The 19,056-nt window shown below is 37.2% G+C and overlaps 1 protein-coding gene across 3 annotated transcripts in view; it reads right to left on the bottom strand.

The window, feature by feature from the left end:
- Positions 1-729: 729 nt before the first annotated feature.
- Positions 730-19,056, bottom strand: part of PRCP (prolylcarboxypeptidase) — a 53,545-nt gene continuing 35,218 nt past the window's right edge. For all 3 annotated transcript variants that reach the window (XM_081155161.1, XM_081155162.1, XM_081155163.1), the window contains exons 7-10: positions 18,551-18,723; positions 8,938-9,102; positions 8,114-8,301; positions 730-955 (exon numbers count right to left, since the gene is read on the bottom strand). In XM_081155161.1, the coding sequence (XP_081011287.1) occupies positions 742-955; positions 8,114-8,301; positions 8,938-9,102; positions 18,551-18,723 (740 nt within the window). In that variant the 3' untranslated portion in view covers positions 730-741. The remainder of the gene's footprint in view (positions 956-8,113; positions 8,302-8,937; positions 9,103-18,550; positions 18,724-19,056) is intronic.

Below are 19,056 nucleotides of genomic sequence, written 5' to 3'. Positions count from 1 at the left end.
TTACCACAAAACTGACCTTAGAAACAAAGAGAAATGGAGCAGAAAAAGGCCAGATTTCTTACTGGCAGTACCACAGTGGCAAATATCCCAGAACTAAGGAAAGCTGCCAACTAGAAGAGAGAAAATTAAAATTCTTTCCAAAAGCAGCCAAGCTCGGTGCACATAGTATTCCCCACAGCTGGAATGAGCTTCAGGAGGAACACACAGGTATAACATCCAGCCTTATTCTTTATTTACAGCACAGTTCAAAGTCTTTAAATCAAGTACAAAAGAAATGGCTCCTATATCCTGGCTTGGCATCGGACACCCTATCAGCTGCAATTACCTCATTTTTATCTATCTTCTGCTTTTCTTTTTGGGAGGCAGGGGTGGGGAATGACAAATGAGCCAAAGAGACTTGTCTCAAAAGCAAGAGAAATCCCTACTTGCAGAGAAACAAAGAAACTGACTCTCCCTCTTGTGAAAGGCAGTCAGGAACTCTGCCCCAGTTATGAGGGCCACTGATGGTGAGGGACAGCTGTCACAAAGAGAGTCTTCCTGGAAGTGGTGCAAAGATGGCAAGAACCTGGGGTATGGGGTGGCTGCTGTCGCCACCATCACCCTCTCTTCCTTCTCAACCTCTGTCTTACCAAATCTAATGATAAACAAAGGAAAGTAATTATGTGTGGAAAACTAAAGTGGATGGGAATGTGGGTGGAATGAACATAAAAGAAGAAACTGAAAACGATCAAAAGTTGCTCATTACTTCTTTCTCAGACTGCCATAGAAATCTCTGATCCACTGCTTCATGTATTTAACTTCCAAAGAGCGGGCTAATAGCACAGTCATGGGATCAAAGGCATTGTTGGCTCGGAGATCTAGATGATGGGCTCCCTCTGGGATAGTGATGGCAACCAAGGTGTCTGAGATGTTCTTGGTTATTCCACCTCCTGACCAGGGATCTAGGTCACCATTGCTAAGTGAGGGAAAGAAGAAAAAATAAGATTATTAGTTTTTCATGTCTATATCCAGATAAGATAGGAGAAACCTATTTTATGTATAACATCTAAAATTATAAACTTATAAATTGGGGTATTTGATCTGAGGACCAAATCTGTCCTATGAAAATGTGATCCATTCTGGAGTTTTATAATACTTCTGCAATCAAGTACAAGAAATAGGACCCAAGAGTGAAGGTAGTGCCCCATGAATCAATCCAGACTATACAGGAAATCAGAATCTAGAAGCCTAAACTCCAACCCCAGCTTCATCACTCAAAAGCCATATGACTTTCCTCCTCTATAAAAGAGATAACAAGGCCAACTTCATACGGTTGTTACATGGGTTAAACCAGATGGTACATGTGGATGTATTTAACAAGCACAAGTGTCGGCACAGGCACATAGCAGCCCCTTAATGAGAGTTTCCTTCTTTCCTAGGACCCAACTATCAAAATGATAAAGAAAAACTCTCATATTTGAAATGCTAATTATCTCTTAGCTCTTTAAAAAAATAAAACTCTTATTTTTCATACAATACTTCCCTTATAGTACAGTACTTTGGGAAATAGGGTGATAGAACTGAAAAATTTCCTCCAAATCTGAACCAGAAAATTTGGTCATTACTCAAAGATCCCCATTTTACTTTAGCTTTAAAGTTAAGAAAATGGTATTAGGTTATTAATACTGGCTGGTTCACACAACATATTTCAGAATGATGTAAATAGGATCAGTCATTGAAACAGGCTATGCTATTTAGTTTAGCTGAGTAAAAATCCAATAAGATCACAGACAGCATCCCTAATACTATTTCACAGTTTTGTTGCAATATATTTCACCACAGAACTCACCTATTTAAAATGTACAATTCAATGGTTTTTAGTATAATCAGAGTTTTATAACCATTACCACAATTTTAGAACATTTTCATCATCCCAAAAAGAAACCCATACTCACTAGCAGCCAATAATCCCCATTCCCCTCCCTCAAACTCCCTCATTTTCAACCACAGGCAATCACTAATCTACTTTTTGTATATATAGATTTGCCTAATCTAGATATTTCATATAAATGGAATTATAACTTAGGTGGTCTTTTATAATTGGCTTCTTTCACTGTGGTATAATGTTTTCAGGTTTCATACATGTTGTAGTATATATCAGTACATTATTCCTTTTTATTGCCAAGTAACATCCCATTGTATGAATATGTCACACTTTATTTATCCATACATCAGATGTACAATTTGTGTTGTTTCCACTTTTTTTCTATTACCCATATTGCTCCTATGAATATTCATGTACAAGTTTTTGCATGGATACATGTTTTCATTTCTCTTGGGTATAGACCTAAAAATGGAATTTCTGGTACATGTGGTGACTGAACCTTGTGAAGAACTGCCAAACTGTTTTCCAAAGTGGCTGCACCATTTTACATTTCCCATTAGCAACATATGAGGGTGCCAATTTCTCTATGTCCTTGCCAACACTTATCTTTTTGTTTTTATTTTTTTATTTAAGTATAGTTGGTATAAAATATTATATATTAGTTATATTAGTTTCAGGTATACAATATAGAGATTCAATACTTTTATACCTTTCAATGTGATCACCCACTAATTCTAGTGATCATCTAGTGATCATCATACTTACTCTGTTACACTTATTCCTAAGTATTTCATTCTTGACATTGTTGTAAATCAAATTGTTCCCTGATATTATTAACTCCACACATGTATAGACTGGTTTAGAGTTTACAAAGCCTTTCACATTTGACCCTTATAACAATCCTGAGAGGTAGGTTTAATGATAATTCTTTTATAGGTGAGAAAACTAACACCCAAATCATTCAGCTAGCAATGGCAAATCTGATATACAAGCTCAGGTCTTATAGCCCTAGTCCAGTGCTCGATTTTATACTACATTACATTTCATGGACACATGATTGCTGTTGGAAATCAACAGCACATACCCTCTTGACTTGTGTGGTGCACCGTAAAAAGAGCATGAGTTTTGGGATCAGACACACCTGGGTTCCATTCCCACCATCCTCCCATCTTCCTAATCTTGGGGAAACTTAGATTTCTCAAGACAAAATAGGGACCAAAATACCTGGATTTAAGTACCTGGCCCTTGGCATTGTACTTTTCCCTTACATGGCACCTCTTAGAAATCTTTATCTACATATCATTTGAAATAACAGAACATTTTAATGTATATTCCTTCATCTCTGTGAATTGCAACACTGTCCTAGTTGCACAGGCCAAAAAGTTTTGTGTTGCTCTTTAATCTTCTATTTCTTTTTCACCCAATCTGTCAACAAATTTTGTCAGCTATATATTCAAATATATCCAGAATTTGAACACCTCTCACCAAATTCACTGCTACTACTCCGATCTAAGTCACCATTATCTCTGGCCTGAATAGCCGTTTACTGACCTTCCTCAGCTACTCTTATCTCCCTGCTAACAGTAGAGCAGCAATTTGATCCTATTAAAGCCTGAATTAGATTATGTCGCTCCTTTGCTCAAAACATTCCAAGTTTTCCCATCTCATTCAAAGTAAAAACCAAAGTCCCTACTAAGACCCACAAGCCTCTATAAGATCTGGGCCCTCTGCTGACTCTATGATTTCAACTCCTGCTACTCTCCCTCATTAACTACTCCAGCCACACTGACCTCTTTACTATACCTGGAGGAGAACATGCTGGGCACATTTACCTCTCAAGGCCTTTGCCCTTGCTAACTCCTCTTTGTAGAGTGCTCTTACCCCACCAAACTCATATCTATCTAGGTCCAGGGATCCAGATCATTCTCTGAAAGTCACTCCTTGGTGAAGTCTTCCTTGGTCACTCTTATCTAAAATTTCAAACCTGCCTCCCCTACACCCCCCAACATTTCATAGCTTTTTTCCCTGGTTTATTTTTTCTCCTTAGCACTTATCTCCTAACTTATTTACAGGTGCTATCTTGTTTATTATCTGTCTCTCAAACTAGAACTCCCCAAGGGGAGGGATTTTTGTTTGCTCTGTTTATTACAGTAGCTTCAGTGCCTGGCACGTGGTAGAAGCCATGCAAATATTTACTTGAATGAATGAAAAAAGAATGTTAAGTGTCTAGTTGTCTTTGGCCAGATACCAGATGCCCTACACAAAAGAGATCTATAAATACATGTATGCAAGGTCAGGAACATGTAAATCACTTCAGTGCTTTTTATATGACAAAGCAGAATTAATATAAATGATTAATATAAAGAGACTTTCACCTGTGTGTAGCAGTGGCAAGAAAAATTAACTAAGTCAGCAGATCTAAGGTTTATACCCTTTCTAGCCACATTATTCTGAATAAGTCACCTGGCTTCTCTGACCCTCAATTCCCACATGTATTATCTGCCCCCCTCAAAATTTTTAAAGATAGTGCCCCTCCCTCACGGAGATATTGTGGGGTCCAAGTTAAATAATATATGTGAAAGGTATAAATTACAAAATACCACATAAATGTGCAGTATTATAATTATTATCATATTCTGTAAGCATGAGAAGTGTTAATACTTCTGAGAGGTAAATGAATCATGAAAAGGGTTGTGAAAGCACTTCTCATAGAAATTGTGACAGAAAAGTAATGCAATCAAATTTTTCTAGGCAAATGTATAAATTAAATGAAAAAATATGGAGTTAGGTACATTAAATATATGTGTGTTTGAAATGCAAATTTAAATTCCCACCACAAATTCTCACTACACTTTTCTTAAAATATATATATGTTTTTTAAAAATTCAATTGCAACTTAATAACATCATTCTTGAAGGAAAAAAGTAAATCCCAAAATGAACTTTTTTGGTTTTATTAAAAACCAAAAGGAAAAACTCACATGCAAAATAGGATCCTTAGTTTTCAACTGCCAAATATATTTTTAAAGTAAACTACACAAGGGGTTGGATTCTCTTAAGTGAACAAATAGCCTTTATAATTATTCCATTTTAACAGGACCAAACCGATTAGGAAACTCTCCATTATTTGCAAAACAAAAAAGCCATCCTAACAGCCACATAATAAGCAAACTGCATTTGATTTAAAAGGTCATCTGAATCAGCCTAGTGACTTAGCAACAGTGTTTGGAGTTGCTGAGAGACCTAAGATGCACATGGACTTGAATTTCTTGGTCCTAGACATGTGAAAGTTAAACCAGCCACTGAGAAATTTACCAAAAAAATTACTAATAATGGCTTTCATCAGAAAATCTAGATGCCTGGACAAAATTTCCAACAGTAAGCTTCACTTAATTGCTGGCAATAATTAATTTGCCTGAAAAATGATGTTAAATCAATCAGCTTCTCAGGAATTCCCTTTCGGATTAATATTTAAATAACTGAGAATGACGACTGGGGTAAGATAATGTTACCAATTAGGGTTGGGGAAAAAATTAATCCTTCCAACAAAACCACTATAGAAAAAAAAATTGCTGAAATGAAACTATTAATAGCTACTATTTCTTAAGTCCTCATTCATTCAACAAATGTTTATTGGTGCCTACTCTGTGCCAGGCACTGACTGGGCGCAGGGGATTCGGCAGTGAACAGACAAAAATCTCTGCTCTCGCATCACAGCGATCCCTTCCATAATAGTTGCTCTATGCCCTGGAATAAACCTGTCAGGCAGTCATTATTTCTAACTTATATAAATTGGCAATCTGCCTGAGGCCACACAGCTAACTTGGTGAAGGAGACCAGCACCCAGGTCTCCCTGACTTCAAAGCCCAAGCTCTTAACTGGCAAATCTCCAATCCAGCAATTACAGACTGAACTTTCCAATCAGAAAAGCAGTCATGCTCGTATTTGTGTGAGACAACCTAAGGAGAGAAGCATGGACATAAAGATATTTTCATGGTTCCTTGGACTTTTTCTCACTCATCACCAGAAATGTATTCTAGCTGGTAGCCACTAAGTACACAGAACAGAGACACCTTGAGGCTGCTCCTTGACTTTGGAAATACGCTTTCTTCAGAAAAACAGGGGAGCTCTGAATTTTTAAATAAAATTTTTTACATTAGATTTTTCACCTAGAAACATGTGGGAAAAGATTTCTTTTAAAAGTAGACTTGCCACTGCAGAAAGATATACCAGCATCTTTACACAGTCCTGCCTGGAAGCTTTCACATGCCTCTGAAGCCTTCCTGCGCTTTGTATCTCATCCCTCATCCCCATCAGCGCACTTACTGACTGTGCGGGCATTACGTGCCAATCACTGCAGCAGGCGCTAAAGGCACAGAGATGATTAAGACAGTCTCTGCCATCAAGAAGTTCACAATCTCATGTGGACAGAAAAGTCTTTTCTTATACTGAACTGTTAGAAAGTCCTTTCTTATACTGAAATAAAGGTTTTTAATGCTGAACTACAATTTCCACCTAATTGTTTCAGTTCTATTCCCCAAACTTTTCTCACAAAAATCTGTCCCCCTCCCAGTGGTGATGATGATTATGATGATTGTTATTTTGATAGCCTGAGGAAAATAATATGAGGACAAATGGATAACTAAAATACATATCTGTAATGGTTGAATCCAATAAAAATGGACAATGTATTGGACCAAAACTCATATATTAAAATCTTCATACAAGGATTTAAAGACTCCACTTTATAATTCAACTTGAACTTCAGCTTTATAAGGTCAAAGCAAGAAAGGATGAGCTCAAAGTGTCAACATGCTAGAGAAATACATATAAATACTACATAGAGATCACCTCCTAAAGAAAAACAAGAAATTGACCAAGAACTTCCTCCTCTGAGGAACAAAGATAAACTTGGAAACCCTAGGCTTGCACTTAAACCTTTTATAGTCCTCTCAGACCTTTTACCTTTCCCTAATTTCAAATACCTGAATCTCGCAGTTTCCTTAAATGCCCTAAATAGATTTATTTGTTCAACTGTCACTTTTATAAGGCTAAGCTGAAGACTATGGTTGTGAAGAATCCTATTGAGAACAAGGAGCACAATTTAAGGAAATTAAACAAAAAGAATGTTTAAGTTTTCCATTAAAGTGTTTCACCTTTTATTTTGGGTAGGTACCCTGCTGAGTGAGAAAACAGCATCAATCCAGTAAGATAGATTGCAGAGTAGGCGATGTGAATGGCCTAAACCCAGGGAGTGATCCTTCAGTCAAAACAGCACTCCTTAATCCTAAAAGCTATTGAGAATATCCTGAAGGCCAAACCTGACTCTTGTTTATAAGAGCTTGTAAAAGAATGACATTTACAATTTACACAATAGCTCCAGGTTAAGAGATGTGTATGGGTATCTCTCTATTACCTCCATATAGATTTGGGGAAATTTTTTTATTAACTGGTTGCTATTCTTAATAGCTGACAACATGATATACAAGCCAAAACATAGAAATTTTGAAGGCACAATCAGATACACATAGTCTACTCAAATAACTCTGCTCAATACCAAACATGTCACTATAGAAGCAGTGTCACACAGAAGAACAAACAGGATTTTTGTAGTCAAATCGGTTGAAATCTGGCTTTATTAGTAACTAAAACAAAGCTAGATGAACTTTGGCAAGTGACTGAACACAGTGACCCTGACTTTCCTCCTCAGTAAAAACAAACTATAACAACTTCACAGGATTATTGTGAGGGGTCAATTTTAGGTAATTTATCTAAAGTGCCTCATATAGTGCCTGGAACAGAAGACAGTGAGCACTTCAAAAGGGTTTGTTGAATAGACACTAAAAAAATTTTATTACCATTAACAATGGTAACAAAAGTAAGACAAATTGAGAACAAATGATGCTTCATTTTGTGCTGGGGAGTTTTTAAAAATATTTTCATTTTGTTGCTGTGTTGTTTTCAAGCCTTCAGGCAGATAGGTAATGGAATGTAAAGTCGTATTTCTTCTCTGCATCCTCTACCTTTCTTTTTTACAAGAGTTTATTCGAGCCAAACTGATGACATGCCTGGAAGCAAGATTTCAAATGCTCCCAGCATCCTCTATCTTTCAAGTAATAGGAAAACAGGATACCACTGGTTGTATTCTATATTATTTTACTGTCCAACATTTTTCCTAGTTCTATTTTCTCAGCTATTCTACAAATGTCTCCATCAACCAAAGTTTTTCTTTGAACCAGCAAAAACTCACCTGAAAATGATGTTTGTGTGGGAACTGATGTCTTTGCCTCCATACATAGAAGTGACCCAGGAGGCCCTGGGTCTCACATTCCACTGTCTGTAACAATCCTCTGAATACTTCTTCAAGTCCCACGAGTGAGGTTCAAACATGTCATCAATACCATTGGTACAAAAGGGCATGACCATTTCTGTGCAGGCCTGAGAAAGCAAATCAGAATTATCTAGTGAAAAAATAAGGCACAAAGAAGTTAAATAAATTGTCCAAGGTCATACAGCTAGTAAGCAGCAAAGCCAGGGTTTAAACTCGGGCAGTCACCTCTCATTAGTGCTGGAAAGGCTCAGTCGAGAAAGAAATCACAGAAGTTAGAGCTATATATTCCTTCTTTGTAAACTGTTTTCTTTCGCATCTATTATAACTATGGAAGGAAAGTATTCATATTCTTATAATTCTCATTGTACAAATGAAGAAACAGTCTCATAGAGAATCAAGTTAGACTCCCCTTCTTTTATGTGTCGATAAAATGTTTTCTTTATATGACTTATCAAGATCTATTGTAATATTAGTTACGCTTCTTTTTCAACAAGCTACATTTGATGATATGATCATGTCTTACTTATCTTTGTATCTTGGAGTCTAGCAGGGTGCCTGGATCATGGCAAGTACTCAGAATATATTTGGTGATGATTACATACATGAATGAATGAATGAGAAAATTTATCCATGGTTTCAGAGACCACATTGAGATCCAGATTAGGTAACAAAATCTTGTGAACTCTCTGTTACAGCATAACCATCAGTGAAAAGTAAGTTCCACTTGGGGAAATTATACATACCTGATAGCTCCAACCCTGGGATCCCAGACGGCTACTTGTTGTCTCTGAAGTATTCAGGCATCTTGCCTGGCCTGAATAATTATAATATACATTCAGAGCTTTGAAAATATTCTTTACTAACTGTGTATCAGATACATGGGGATTTTTCAAATACTGGCACACCATCTGTCATTTTAGAGAGATAAAAAGGAGAAGAGTCAGAATATAAATATAAATTATAGTGTAATAAAACAGAAAAGACATATGACTTTGATTTGATCATAAAACAACCTTACGCATTTAACATGCACTACTTGACAATTTCTATCTTTTAAGTATAATTCCCTTCACAAATGAATAAACCTTTTAAATTACTCCCCAAGCTATAGAAATAAACCAAAGTCATATGCATAGCATGTAAAGTCTTCCCTACCTACCATTCTAGCTTCAACTCCTACAGCCTTTGCTCCAGCCTAGCAAAACCATTTCCAGCCCACCAAGCTCTTTCCTTCCTCTGCCTTTGTGCACCCGGAAATGCCCTTCTCCCTCTCTCCAACTCAACTAGTGCCTGGCAAACAACAATTCATCTTCCACAATCCTCAGCTCAAGTATCACCTCCCCTATGAGGCCATCATTGTTTACGATCTCAACTCAGGGAAAACCAAATCACTCCCTTCTTCATGCCTCACTATGCCCTGTGCCTATTTCTATCAGAGCCCCTATAATGCTGTATAGCACTCATTTGATTCCAGAATGTCTCCCTCACCACTTACTTAAGCAAGATATCTAGTAAATAAATGTTTGCTGAACAACTGACTACATTTTTATAAAAATATAAGATTTATAAAATCTCTTATGGAAAAACTACACCAAGTTCCAATGTCTGTGGTATGATAAGCAGATCAGGCAGCTTCCCAGCTCCCAAATACTTCCATCACTGGACTATAATCTGTACCTGAAACTCCAGTACTAAAAATCAAAGACAATCCTCAGGGTTGGGAGTGAAGGCAGGGACTGAGACTGACTAGACAGGGGCATGGGAAGCTTTCGAGGGTATGTAACTATTCCATATCTTCATAGGGGTCTGGACTACACAACAAACAGTACACTTACAATCTGTACATTTTACGGTATGTAAATTTTACCTAAAAAATCACAAACACTGAACTCTAGTTAATGACATTAAAGCTGATTTAGGAAGTATACTGATGTCTTCAACTTATTTTGAAATGCATTTAAAATAAGATAACACTGTCCTGGTTGAAGTGGCTCAGTTAGTTGAGCACTATCCCATGCACCCACAGGTTGCCAGTCCAATTCCCAGTCAGGGCACATGCCTGTGCTGTGGGCTCAATCCCTAGTAGGGGACGTGCAGGAGGCAGCCAATGGATGCTTCTCTCTCACTCTCTCTCCCTTCCTCTCTCTCTCAATAGAATTATATTCTAAAAAAAAATAAGAGTAAGATGGAATGAAGGATACACAGAAGAATGGATAGGAGAATATATATATATATATATATATATATATATATGATATATCAAATATAGCAAAATATTATTTCTACAATTTAGTGGTAGGTTTATGGGTGGGTGTTCACTGTCCAATTAAAACTTCAACTTTTCTGTGTTGGAAATTTTTCACAATAAAATGTTGGGGGAAATCACAGGCAATGGAATCATAGCTGAATAACAACAGCTAGTGATTACTACTCCTCAAACAATCCTCCAGATGTGTTATCGTCCCCTGTTTTACATGAAGAAACTGATTCTTAGTTTAAATCACTTTATTCAAGAGCATCCAGCTAGTAAATGGTAGGCCCTAGATTCCACACCAGGTCTCTCTGGTTATAAAACATATATCTTATCCATTATGCTACAACAGCGTAGGTTGTATCCCCTGGAAAACTGCAAATAGCTACAATGGCAAGGAAAACAAATTAAGTTTCCATCCTCTACTAACACCTTCACATGAATTCAGTGATCTGATTCTTTTCATTTCATACGGAAAAGATCTACGTAACAGCCAAGTTCTGACCAAAAAAGAGATGAATCCAAAAAAGAAGCAGCCTAGAAAAAAAGAACTCAGTTACCCCACTTTAGAGCAAGATTCTGGGCAGCAGGAGCAAGAAGGCCTGGGCTGGCATATGCTCCCAGTCAGGAAAGGACACTGAGAAAGGAGGGAAGTGGCTGCAAGCAAACACAGCCTCTAGGACCAGCTTCCAGCAACACTTTCCTGGGAAAAAAAGGGAAACTTAAAAAGACAGAAAATGAATCAGAAAAAATTAAATGCCTCTCCCCAAATGTATTCAGCACAATATTTCTATGTAATGTTAAATAATACTTTGGGGGGGGCGGGGAAGGTTTGTTTCATAGTCAGTTTTAGGAAATGTATTAGCAAATGTGAATGGCTGTCTTGACTAGGATTTTTCGGAGCCTGTAACATGCTCAGCTGCAATGTGACTTGCCAAAAGGGTGGCAGAGTGTGCGCTATTCCCAATACGTTTTTGGAAATATTGAGTGTGAGAAAAGTCAGAAAGTAAGATGTCCAAATAACTGGATATACCTTAAAAAAGGAACTCTAAGGCCAGACAATAGGGTTTAGGGTGTACATAAAGAAACAGAATTGTGCTAAACTGAGAGCCTCGCAAATCTACCAAACCTAAAGCAATGAGGAAATGCAAGTTGAAGAAAAAAGGCAAAATAATGTTTTACTATTCTGGCAACTCTCAATTATTCATAGCAAGTCAAAAAATACCTAATTATATAGCACTTTTCTCAGAAAATGTTCCTAAGAAATATGCCAATCAGAAATAACCAAGAAAATATGGAAATCAAGAACCAATCACAGAATTTATTAAATGACCTATTCCCAACCATTGATCAGCATTCTTTCCTGTATGTGGACACCAGCAGTGTATTCAGCTCTTTCAAAATGCAACACAAAACTACAGAGTAGACACATGGAAGGCAGAGAAGAGCATTATGGTCAAGCACAGCATGGTAGATGAGGCAGGGTGACAATGCAAGCTGGGCAGAGGAAACACGGGGTGCTGATGTGCAGCAGCAAGTGGCCTCAAACTCTGGAAAAGAACAGTAGCAAGTGAGTGTGACTCACATGTTGGCATCAGATCCCCTCTCAGCACTAGAACACTGAGCCTCTGTCAGGCGAAGAAAGAGAGTCCTGATGAATAGCCATCTCTGCAAATAGCAGTTACTGTTGCTCCTTAAAAGACACAAGCATGGCTGGGGACTGGCACCAGTTGACAATACTTGGGGTTTCAGCAGCGCCAGTTACACAAAGAGAAAGAAGATCATGGTCAGAAACTTGGCCTCTGATGATAGAAATTCCAGGTCCAGATTAAGGGCAATCCTTTGGCCAGTTGTCCTCTGTGAGGTCAGAGCACCCTTGGAGTATCTTGTCCAGTTCTGAGCACTACACTTTAAGAAGGACACTGACCAACATGAGAAAATCCAGAAGGGAGCAATCAGGATGGGGAGTTGAGGAATAGTTGAAGAAACCCTACAATTGGTCATTTATATAATTCTCAATCTTTCATTATTACAAATAAGGCCATAATAAATAAACTTGGAGCTAAATGTTTATATATATCCTTAATTGTTTTGTTTTTGTTAACCCTCACCCAAGGATATTTTTTCAATTGACTTTTAGAAAGAGTAAAAGGGAGGGAGGGGGAGAGAGAAACATCGATGTGAAAGATGTGACTGGTTGCGACCTGCATGCATCCTGATCAGGCTGGGGATCGAACCTGTGACCCTTCCATGCACCGGACAACACTCTAACCACTGAACCACACTGGCCAGGCTCCTTTAATTGTTTTCTTGAGATAAATTCTTAGAAGTAATGATTCAAAGAAAGAAACATTTTTAAGGCCTTTGCAACATCCTATCAAATTGCCTTATAGAAAGTTCCCATTTATAATTCTACTAAATGCTAGGAGAAGGCTAGAAAAATATCACTTAAATTTTTTTGCAAAATATTTACAAATTTACTAATGGAATTTTGTTATTTTAGGTGGTTCAAAAGTTCCTTTCTAACTCAAAGAGACTATAAGTGTAAGCATTATCCTCTAGCATAAAAAACAAAAATCTCTACATATCTCTATGCATTTCCTTAACAATTTTGGTAGCAAAGAGTAAATAAAGCTTTCTAAAAAATACAGAAGTCATACCAGCAAAACCTCAGCACTAGTCCTATACTTACTTAGACTGTAGTAATTCATATACTTGTATTAAAATCTGTAGGATGCACAAAACACTTATGTAAATGTTAAGATGAACCCTATGAAATTGCCATGTTTATAAGTCAAACAGAGTCAAATATTGGCATATTTGGTTCAACCTCATGTAATACTTCAGCTTAAGACCTGGTAATTTGCAGATATTATCCACTTGATGAAGGCAATCACTTAGTCTGTGGATTGTTTAGTTGGGGCTGTGATATAATCAGACAACAAGGAAAGAGTTCCTCTGCCAACCACTTCTATCTAAAATACCCAATACTGCCCAGCCGGCGTGGCTCAGTGGTTAAACATCAATCTATGATCCAGGAGATCACAGTTTGATTCCTAGTCAGGGCTCATGCCCGGGTTGTGCGCTCAATCCCCAGAAGGGGGCGCGCAGGAAACAGCAGATCAGTGACTCTCTCATCATTGATGTTTCTATCTCTCCCTTCCTCTCTCTGAAACCAATAAAAATATTTTTTAAATAAATAAATATAAATAAAATACTCAACACCAAGGTAGCCCCTGTACTCCATTTTCCGTTTATTTTGTGGACACTAATAAATGGCGTCTTTTAAACAATTTCTACATGAGGTACTGCATGAGGCCATACAATCACTGATATGGGGGCAGCTGGGGCTGAGGCTGCTAAGACATCTAATGAATGTTCCTGGAGATAAGGTACTTTCCCTACAATGACCCAGGGAGAAACATCTAATGACAGTCCCCATTTCACAGAGGAAGAAACAAGCTCAGAACTTAAAAACTTTGGCCACAAAGTCCTGGTATAACAATCTGTCTCCCTGATATTATGTGGTAACAATAATAGTTATTGTTATTCTGTAACTAGCATTGACTTAGTGCTTACTGTACACCTGGTCCTATTAAATCCTCATAATGACCCTAAAAAGCATTACAATTACTATTATCCCCATTTTGCAGATGAGGAAACTGAAACACACAGTGGTTAAGAGAACTGCCAAAAGCCACAGTCAGGAAGTGGCAGAGCCGGGATTCAAATACAAACTCACTCTGAAGCTTCCATCTGTAACTACTACACTACACATACTCAACTTTGAAGTTATAGTGTATGAGACAAATAACACAAACAATGCCTAAATATACCTCTAATCTCATGCTTATTTAATTTGTCAATTACAGTTGACATTCAATATTAGTTTCAGGTATACAGCATAGTGGTTAGATATTTATAAAATTTAGTAAATGATTCCCCCCAATAAGTCTAGTACTCACCTGGCACCATATAGAGTTATTAACGATATTATTGACTATATTCCCTATGCTGTACTTTACATCCCCATGACTATTTTCATGCTCAATTTTTATACAAATTTCTTTTATTCTTAGATTGTCTTAATATTTTACTAAGTTTATTTGTTTTAGGTAAAAACTTAGAAGGAATTCTGTGGCATTATAAAACTTTTAAAATAAAAGTTTAGAAGCTAAAGTAAGAAGAAAACGGAAATGGACAGACTTAATGCACTTTCTATTTCCTAGAACAAAGATAAACATTCAGGAAAAACTTTAAAAGAGCATTAGAAGTCCATTTTAGTAACTGTGGTTTTTAAGAGTGCAGAAATTGTGGAGACAATAGAACATTCTAACCTTAGTACCAAACTAATCAGCTCTGCACCGAAATATTTAGGTTCTGCTCTTTGAGCCCATGAACACCAGAGAAAGTAAAGATAACGATTTGCTTAAAAGCTTTAACTGTGCCCCACCTCTGAGGATAAGCATTTGAATTCGAGGAAGAAAAGGGGGCAAAGAAAATTTTTTAAAAGAGGAAGGAAAGAAGATAGTTTTTTAAAAAAAAGACCAATCTCCTCTCAGAGAGTATGGTCGATCCACATTAGAGAACGGATTAAGCAGATACATTCAGCTTTTCTAACAGATTTTCATTCTCTAAGGCTTCAATACCCCTCTCACACTCACTCAGATAATCACATTAGTTTTGTCATTAAAAGCTCCCTTTTCACAGAAAGCACCTAAACCGCTTAAACCACCCAGAGAGGTCGCATACATTATCAAACACCAAGACAAACGGAAGAGATTTTCCATCTTATGTCTTATTATTTCACAAAATTTATCTGCATGCTCAGAAGGCTAAGCTAAAAGATTTGGTAAGTTATCAGCTAAAAAGAAAAATGATTCCAAAATAAACAAACTGTAGCACCCTTTAAAACTGCTCTTTAAACTGAGACGGGACCTAGAAGTTTTATGCTGACAGAGCAGTCGAATGACAGAGGGGTTTTCTAATTCCCTTTTCTCTTCTTCCTCGTGTTCTGTCAGCCAAGTCCATGAGTATTTCTGCATGAATGTTGCAGCTTCTATTAACAGTAAACAAAGCAAATGGAGTCTACGTGTGCAAAGCCCAAAGACAAATTAAAAAGAGTGATACTTGAGTTGACACGGAAAGTGGCATTCAGTCGCTGCCTATGGACCCTTCAGAACCGCACGAGGTCCAGACAGAACTGGAAATCACCTGCTTTTTCCGTAACACACTGTTGCTTATTATCTCGCCATCCTAAGCCTGAGTGGGATACAAACCTGAAACTCACAGACACAGACAACAAGCGTGGGGGTTACCAAAGGGAAGGAGACCAAATATATGGTGACGGAAGATGAATTTACTTTGGGTGGTGGGCACACAATGTAATACACGGATTATGTATCCTAGACATGTACACTTGAAACCTATATAATCTTATTAATCAATGTCTCCAATAAGTTTAATTGAAAAAATAAGATGGAAGTTTTAAAAGGAAAAAAAGGAAAAGACGGCTGTTTGTCATCCCTTTAGAAAGGAGGAAGTGCATCAGAGGGAGGAGGAGTCCTGGCTAAATGGAACTAGCCAAGTGAAAGAGCGGTCCCCAGCCGGGTAATGCTCCAGGGATTAGTGGGCTGGGAGAACAGAGCGCGGGGTCAAGAAAGGAGAAACAGAATGGACAGTGAAAGAAAGTGATCTGAAACTAAAAGTTTGGGAGAGGGACACGTAGTGGAAAATTCTGAAATCAGGATGAAACTGAAGACAGACGTAGTCAATCAGTCTCTCAAGCAAGAAGAGAGAAGGTTATTTTTGGTGGGGTACAGACAAGAAAGAGAATAATAAATGTATCATAAGCAATAAAAAATTCCTTAATATGTCAAAAGGAAGGGTGAAGTCTGTAAGAAACAACTGAAGAAAATGACAACGAGTCCTGGATAAAATAAAGTAATAAGCGATTGTGGGATAGAAATAAACTTTTGTAGTGTATATACACAAAAGATAACAAAGGATTGTGTTAATCAAAAACAGATAACAAAATATTTGAGATATACTCCATTCATTTTGAGTGATTATTTAAAAGAGAGAGAAAATGGAATATTTATTTACATTTAAGACTTAATAGAAAAGTACCTCAAAAGGAACAGTATAGAAATGGGTTGAAAATCAAAGTTAGACTATTCACTGTTCCAAATCATAAACAAACACACACTAAAAACCTGTATTTTTCTAGCTATTTTTTCTAAATCAGGGTTGGCAAACTACAGCCCCCAGGCAAATTCAGCCCATTGCTTGTTTTATAAATACTAAGTATCACTGGAACACCGTCATCCTCATCATTTATATATTGTCTATGGCTACTTTCTTGCTACGCCTGCAGACTTCAGTAGCTGTGACAGAAACTATATGGCCCACAAAGCCTAAAATACTTATTGTCACAGTCCCTAACAGATAAAGTCTGCCAAACCCTGTTTGAAATAACAAGAGAATTCCCCATGTTTTTACCATGTGACAATTCATTTATTCTTCAGGTGGGCATAAAGATGCAGATGTAATGCTCACTTTGTATACAGAGTCCAGAATTAAATCTGATAGTTGTCACATGGTGGCCAGCAATCCACCCGAACCTTTAGTCAGGCCTTCTAATCCAGCGCAATGTGGTAGATTGCAGGCTCTGAACAATGGCAGACCTGATTTGAATCCCACATCCACCACCCTCTTTGTTGAGCTTAAATTTCCGCTCCGTAAAACTGGGATTATACCACTTTTTTTCACAGTATTTTTGTGGGGATTAAATGAGATAGTGTATATGAAAGTGCTTTGTAAATAGTAAAATAATATAAAAGAATAAGGCATTATCAGCACACAGTCATGGAGACTAATTGGTTCAGATTTAGTTTTTCTCATTATTTTGATTCAGGCTTTCTTAACATGAGACAGACCTGCTTTTTTAAATAACTTTGTATTATTAAAATTCAATTTAAATCAATACACATTTACCTTTGGCCTGCTATATGCAAGACACCCACTGGTCATTCTACTTTTTATTATTTATTTATTTATCGTCATTTTACTTTTCTCCCCCATCATTCTACTTTTTAGATAAAGAAAAATATCTCTAATAGCAAATGACCTTGTTCCATTTGGGTTACAAAGTTTTAAGCAAACTAATAGTTTGCATTCAATAGTTCAAAGGGACAATTATATTAAAAGTACTTTTGAAACCTGGTTCTCATATTACCAACTCTATTTACATTTCCAGCACTCATTCTAGCTGCAGAGTCAGTCATATTCCCTAAACTTAATAACCATCAAGTTGGCCAGCCTTTGTTTTTAAAACTAAGAGGAATGTTCTTTACAACGGAATGTTTTTAAGAGCACATGCAGTAACAATTTTTGGTATAAACAAAGCCTAAAATGTATGGTGTAATGTGTCTCTACACTTTCCAGAGTGTTTTCACATCAATATTTTATCTGATCCTCAGTGCAACCCTATGGAGAACATAAATATCACTATCCCGTTCTGCAGAGGAAGACAGCCTTGTCCAGATCACACAGTTGGTAAGTGGTAGTTCTGGACCAAGGATCCAGAGTCAGTGCTCTTTCCACTCCACCTTGCTGCATGTGGATCACCCCTTTAGGACATATGTAGCACTTAGAATATATAAGCAGTTGACTGAATCATAATGCTATGATAGCAGCTGCCACTCATTAAACACTGACCACACATTACATAGCTCTAAGAGTCTCACATACATCACAAAGATTAAATAAATTGAATTCACAAAGTGCATAGCACAGGACTTGACACACAGTAATTATTCCATTAACAACAACTATTGGCCTCATTTCTAATTCATACAACTCTGTAAGCTCTGCATTTTATCTCCATTATTCAAATGAAGAATCTGAGGTTCAGAAAAGTTAGGTAACATGTCCCAGGCTGAGTAACCAAAAAGTGACAGAAGCCAGGATTCCTGCCCAGATCTGACTAACTCCAGAGCCCCTTTGTCACTGGGATTTCCTCTGATGCTGAAAGTCATAGAATGAACAAACACAGAAATGGAAAGTATGTTACTGGAAGTGATGAAAGGACATTTTCCTGTTACCTTGACTGGCCAAGCAGGCAAAGGCTGTAAAAAGTTAGACTCGTAAGGGTAGTCCACCATCGCCAGATTTACCCAGGTTTCAGAGATCCAATCTTTCAAATGCTGAACATCCTGAGAATTTGTTAATGGCACACATAAATGAAGGGCTTCAGAAAGCAAATGCAAGCCAGTACCTGAGAATAAAATCACAATGTTGAAATCTAAAAAACACTGTTCAACATAAGGTTTTATAGATTCATCACCTGATATTTTAGAAAATTCAATCTTCTATACAATTTCTCCAAGAATACTTTTTCAACATCCATAAGGTATTTTCAGAGCAACTGGATAATCCCATGATAGACAAATTGCCTATCCATATGGAGATTACCAGAATTTGTATTCTGAATTATTCCGTTTTAAAGATACTATTGAAATAAATAAGTAAACATGTGGAACAATATAGAGCAATGAGAAGGGACAAACTACAACTAAATAAAACAAATGGATGTGTCTGACAAACACAG

The sequence above is a fragment of the Miniopterus schreibersii genome, assembly GCF_964146895.1.
Source record: "Miniopterus schreibersii genome assembly, chromosome: 12".
NCBI classification, from domain to species: domain Eukaryota; kingdom Metazoa; phylum Chordata; class Mammalia; order Chiroptera; family Miniopteridae; genus Miniopterus; species Miniopterus schreibersii.
The sequence above is the reverse complement of the archived record's forward strand: the minus strand, read 5'-3'. Positions and strand labels throughout refer to the sequence as shown.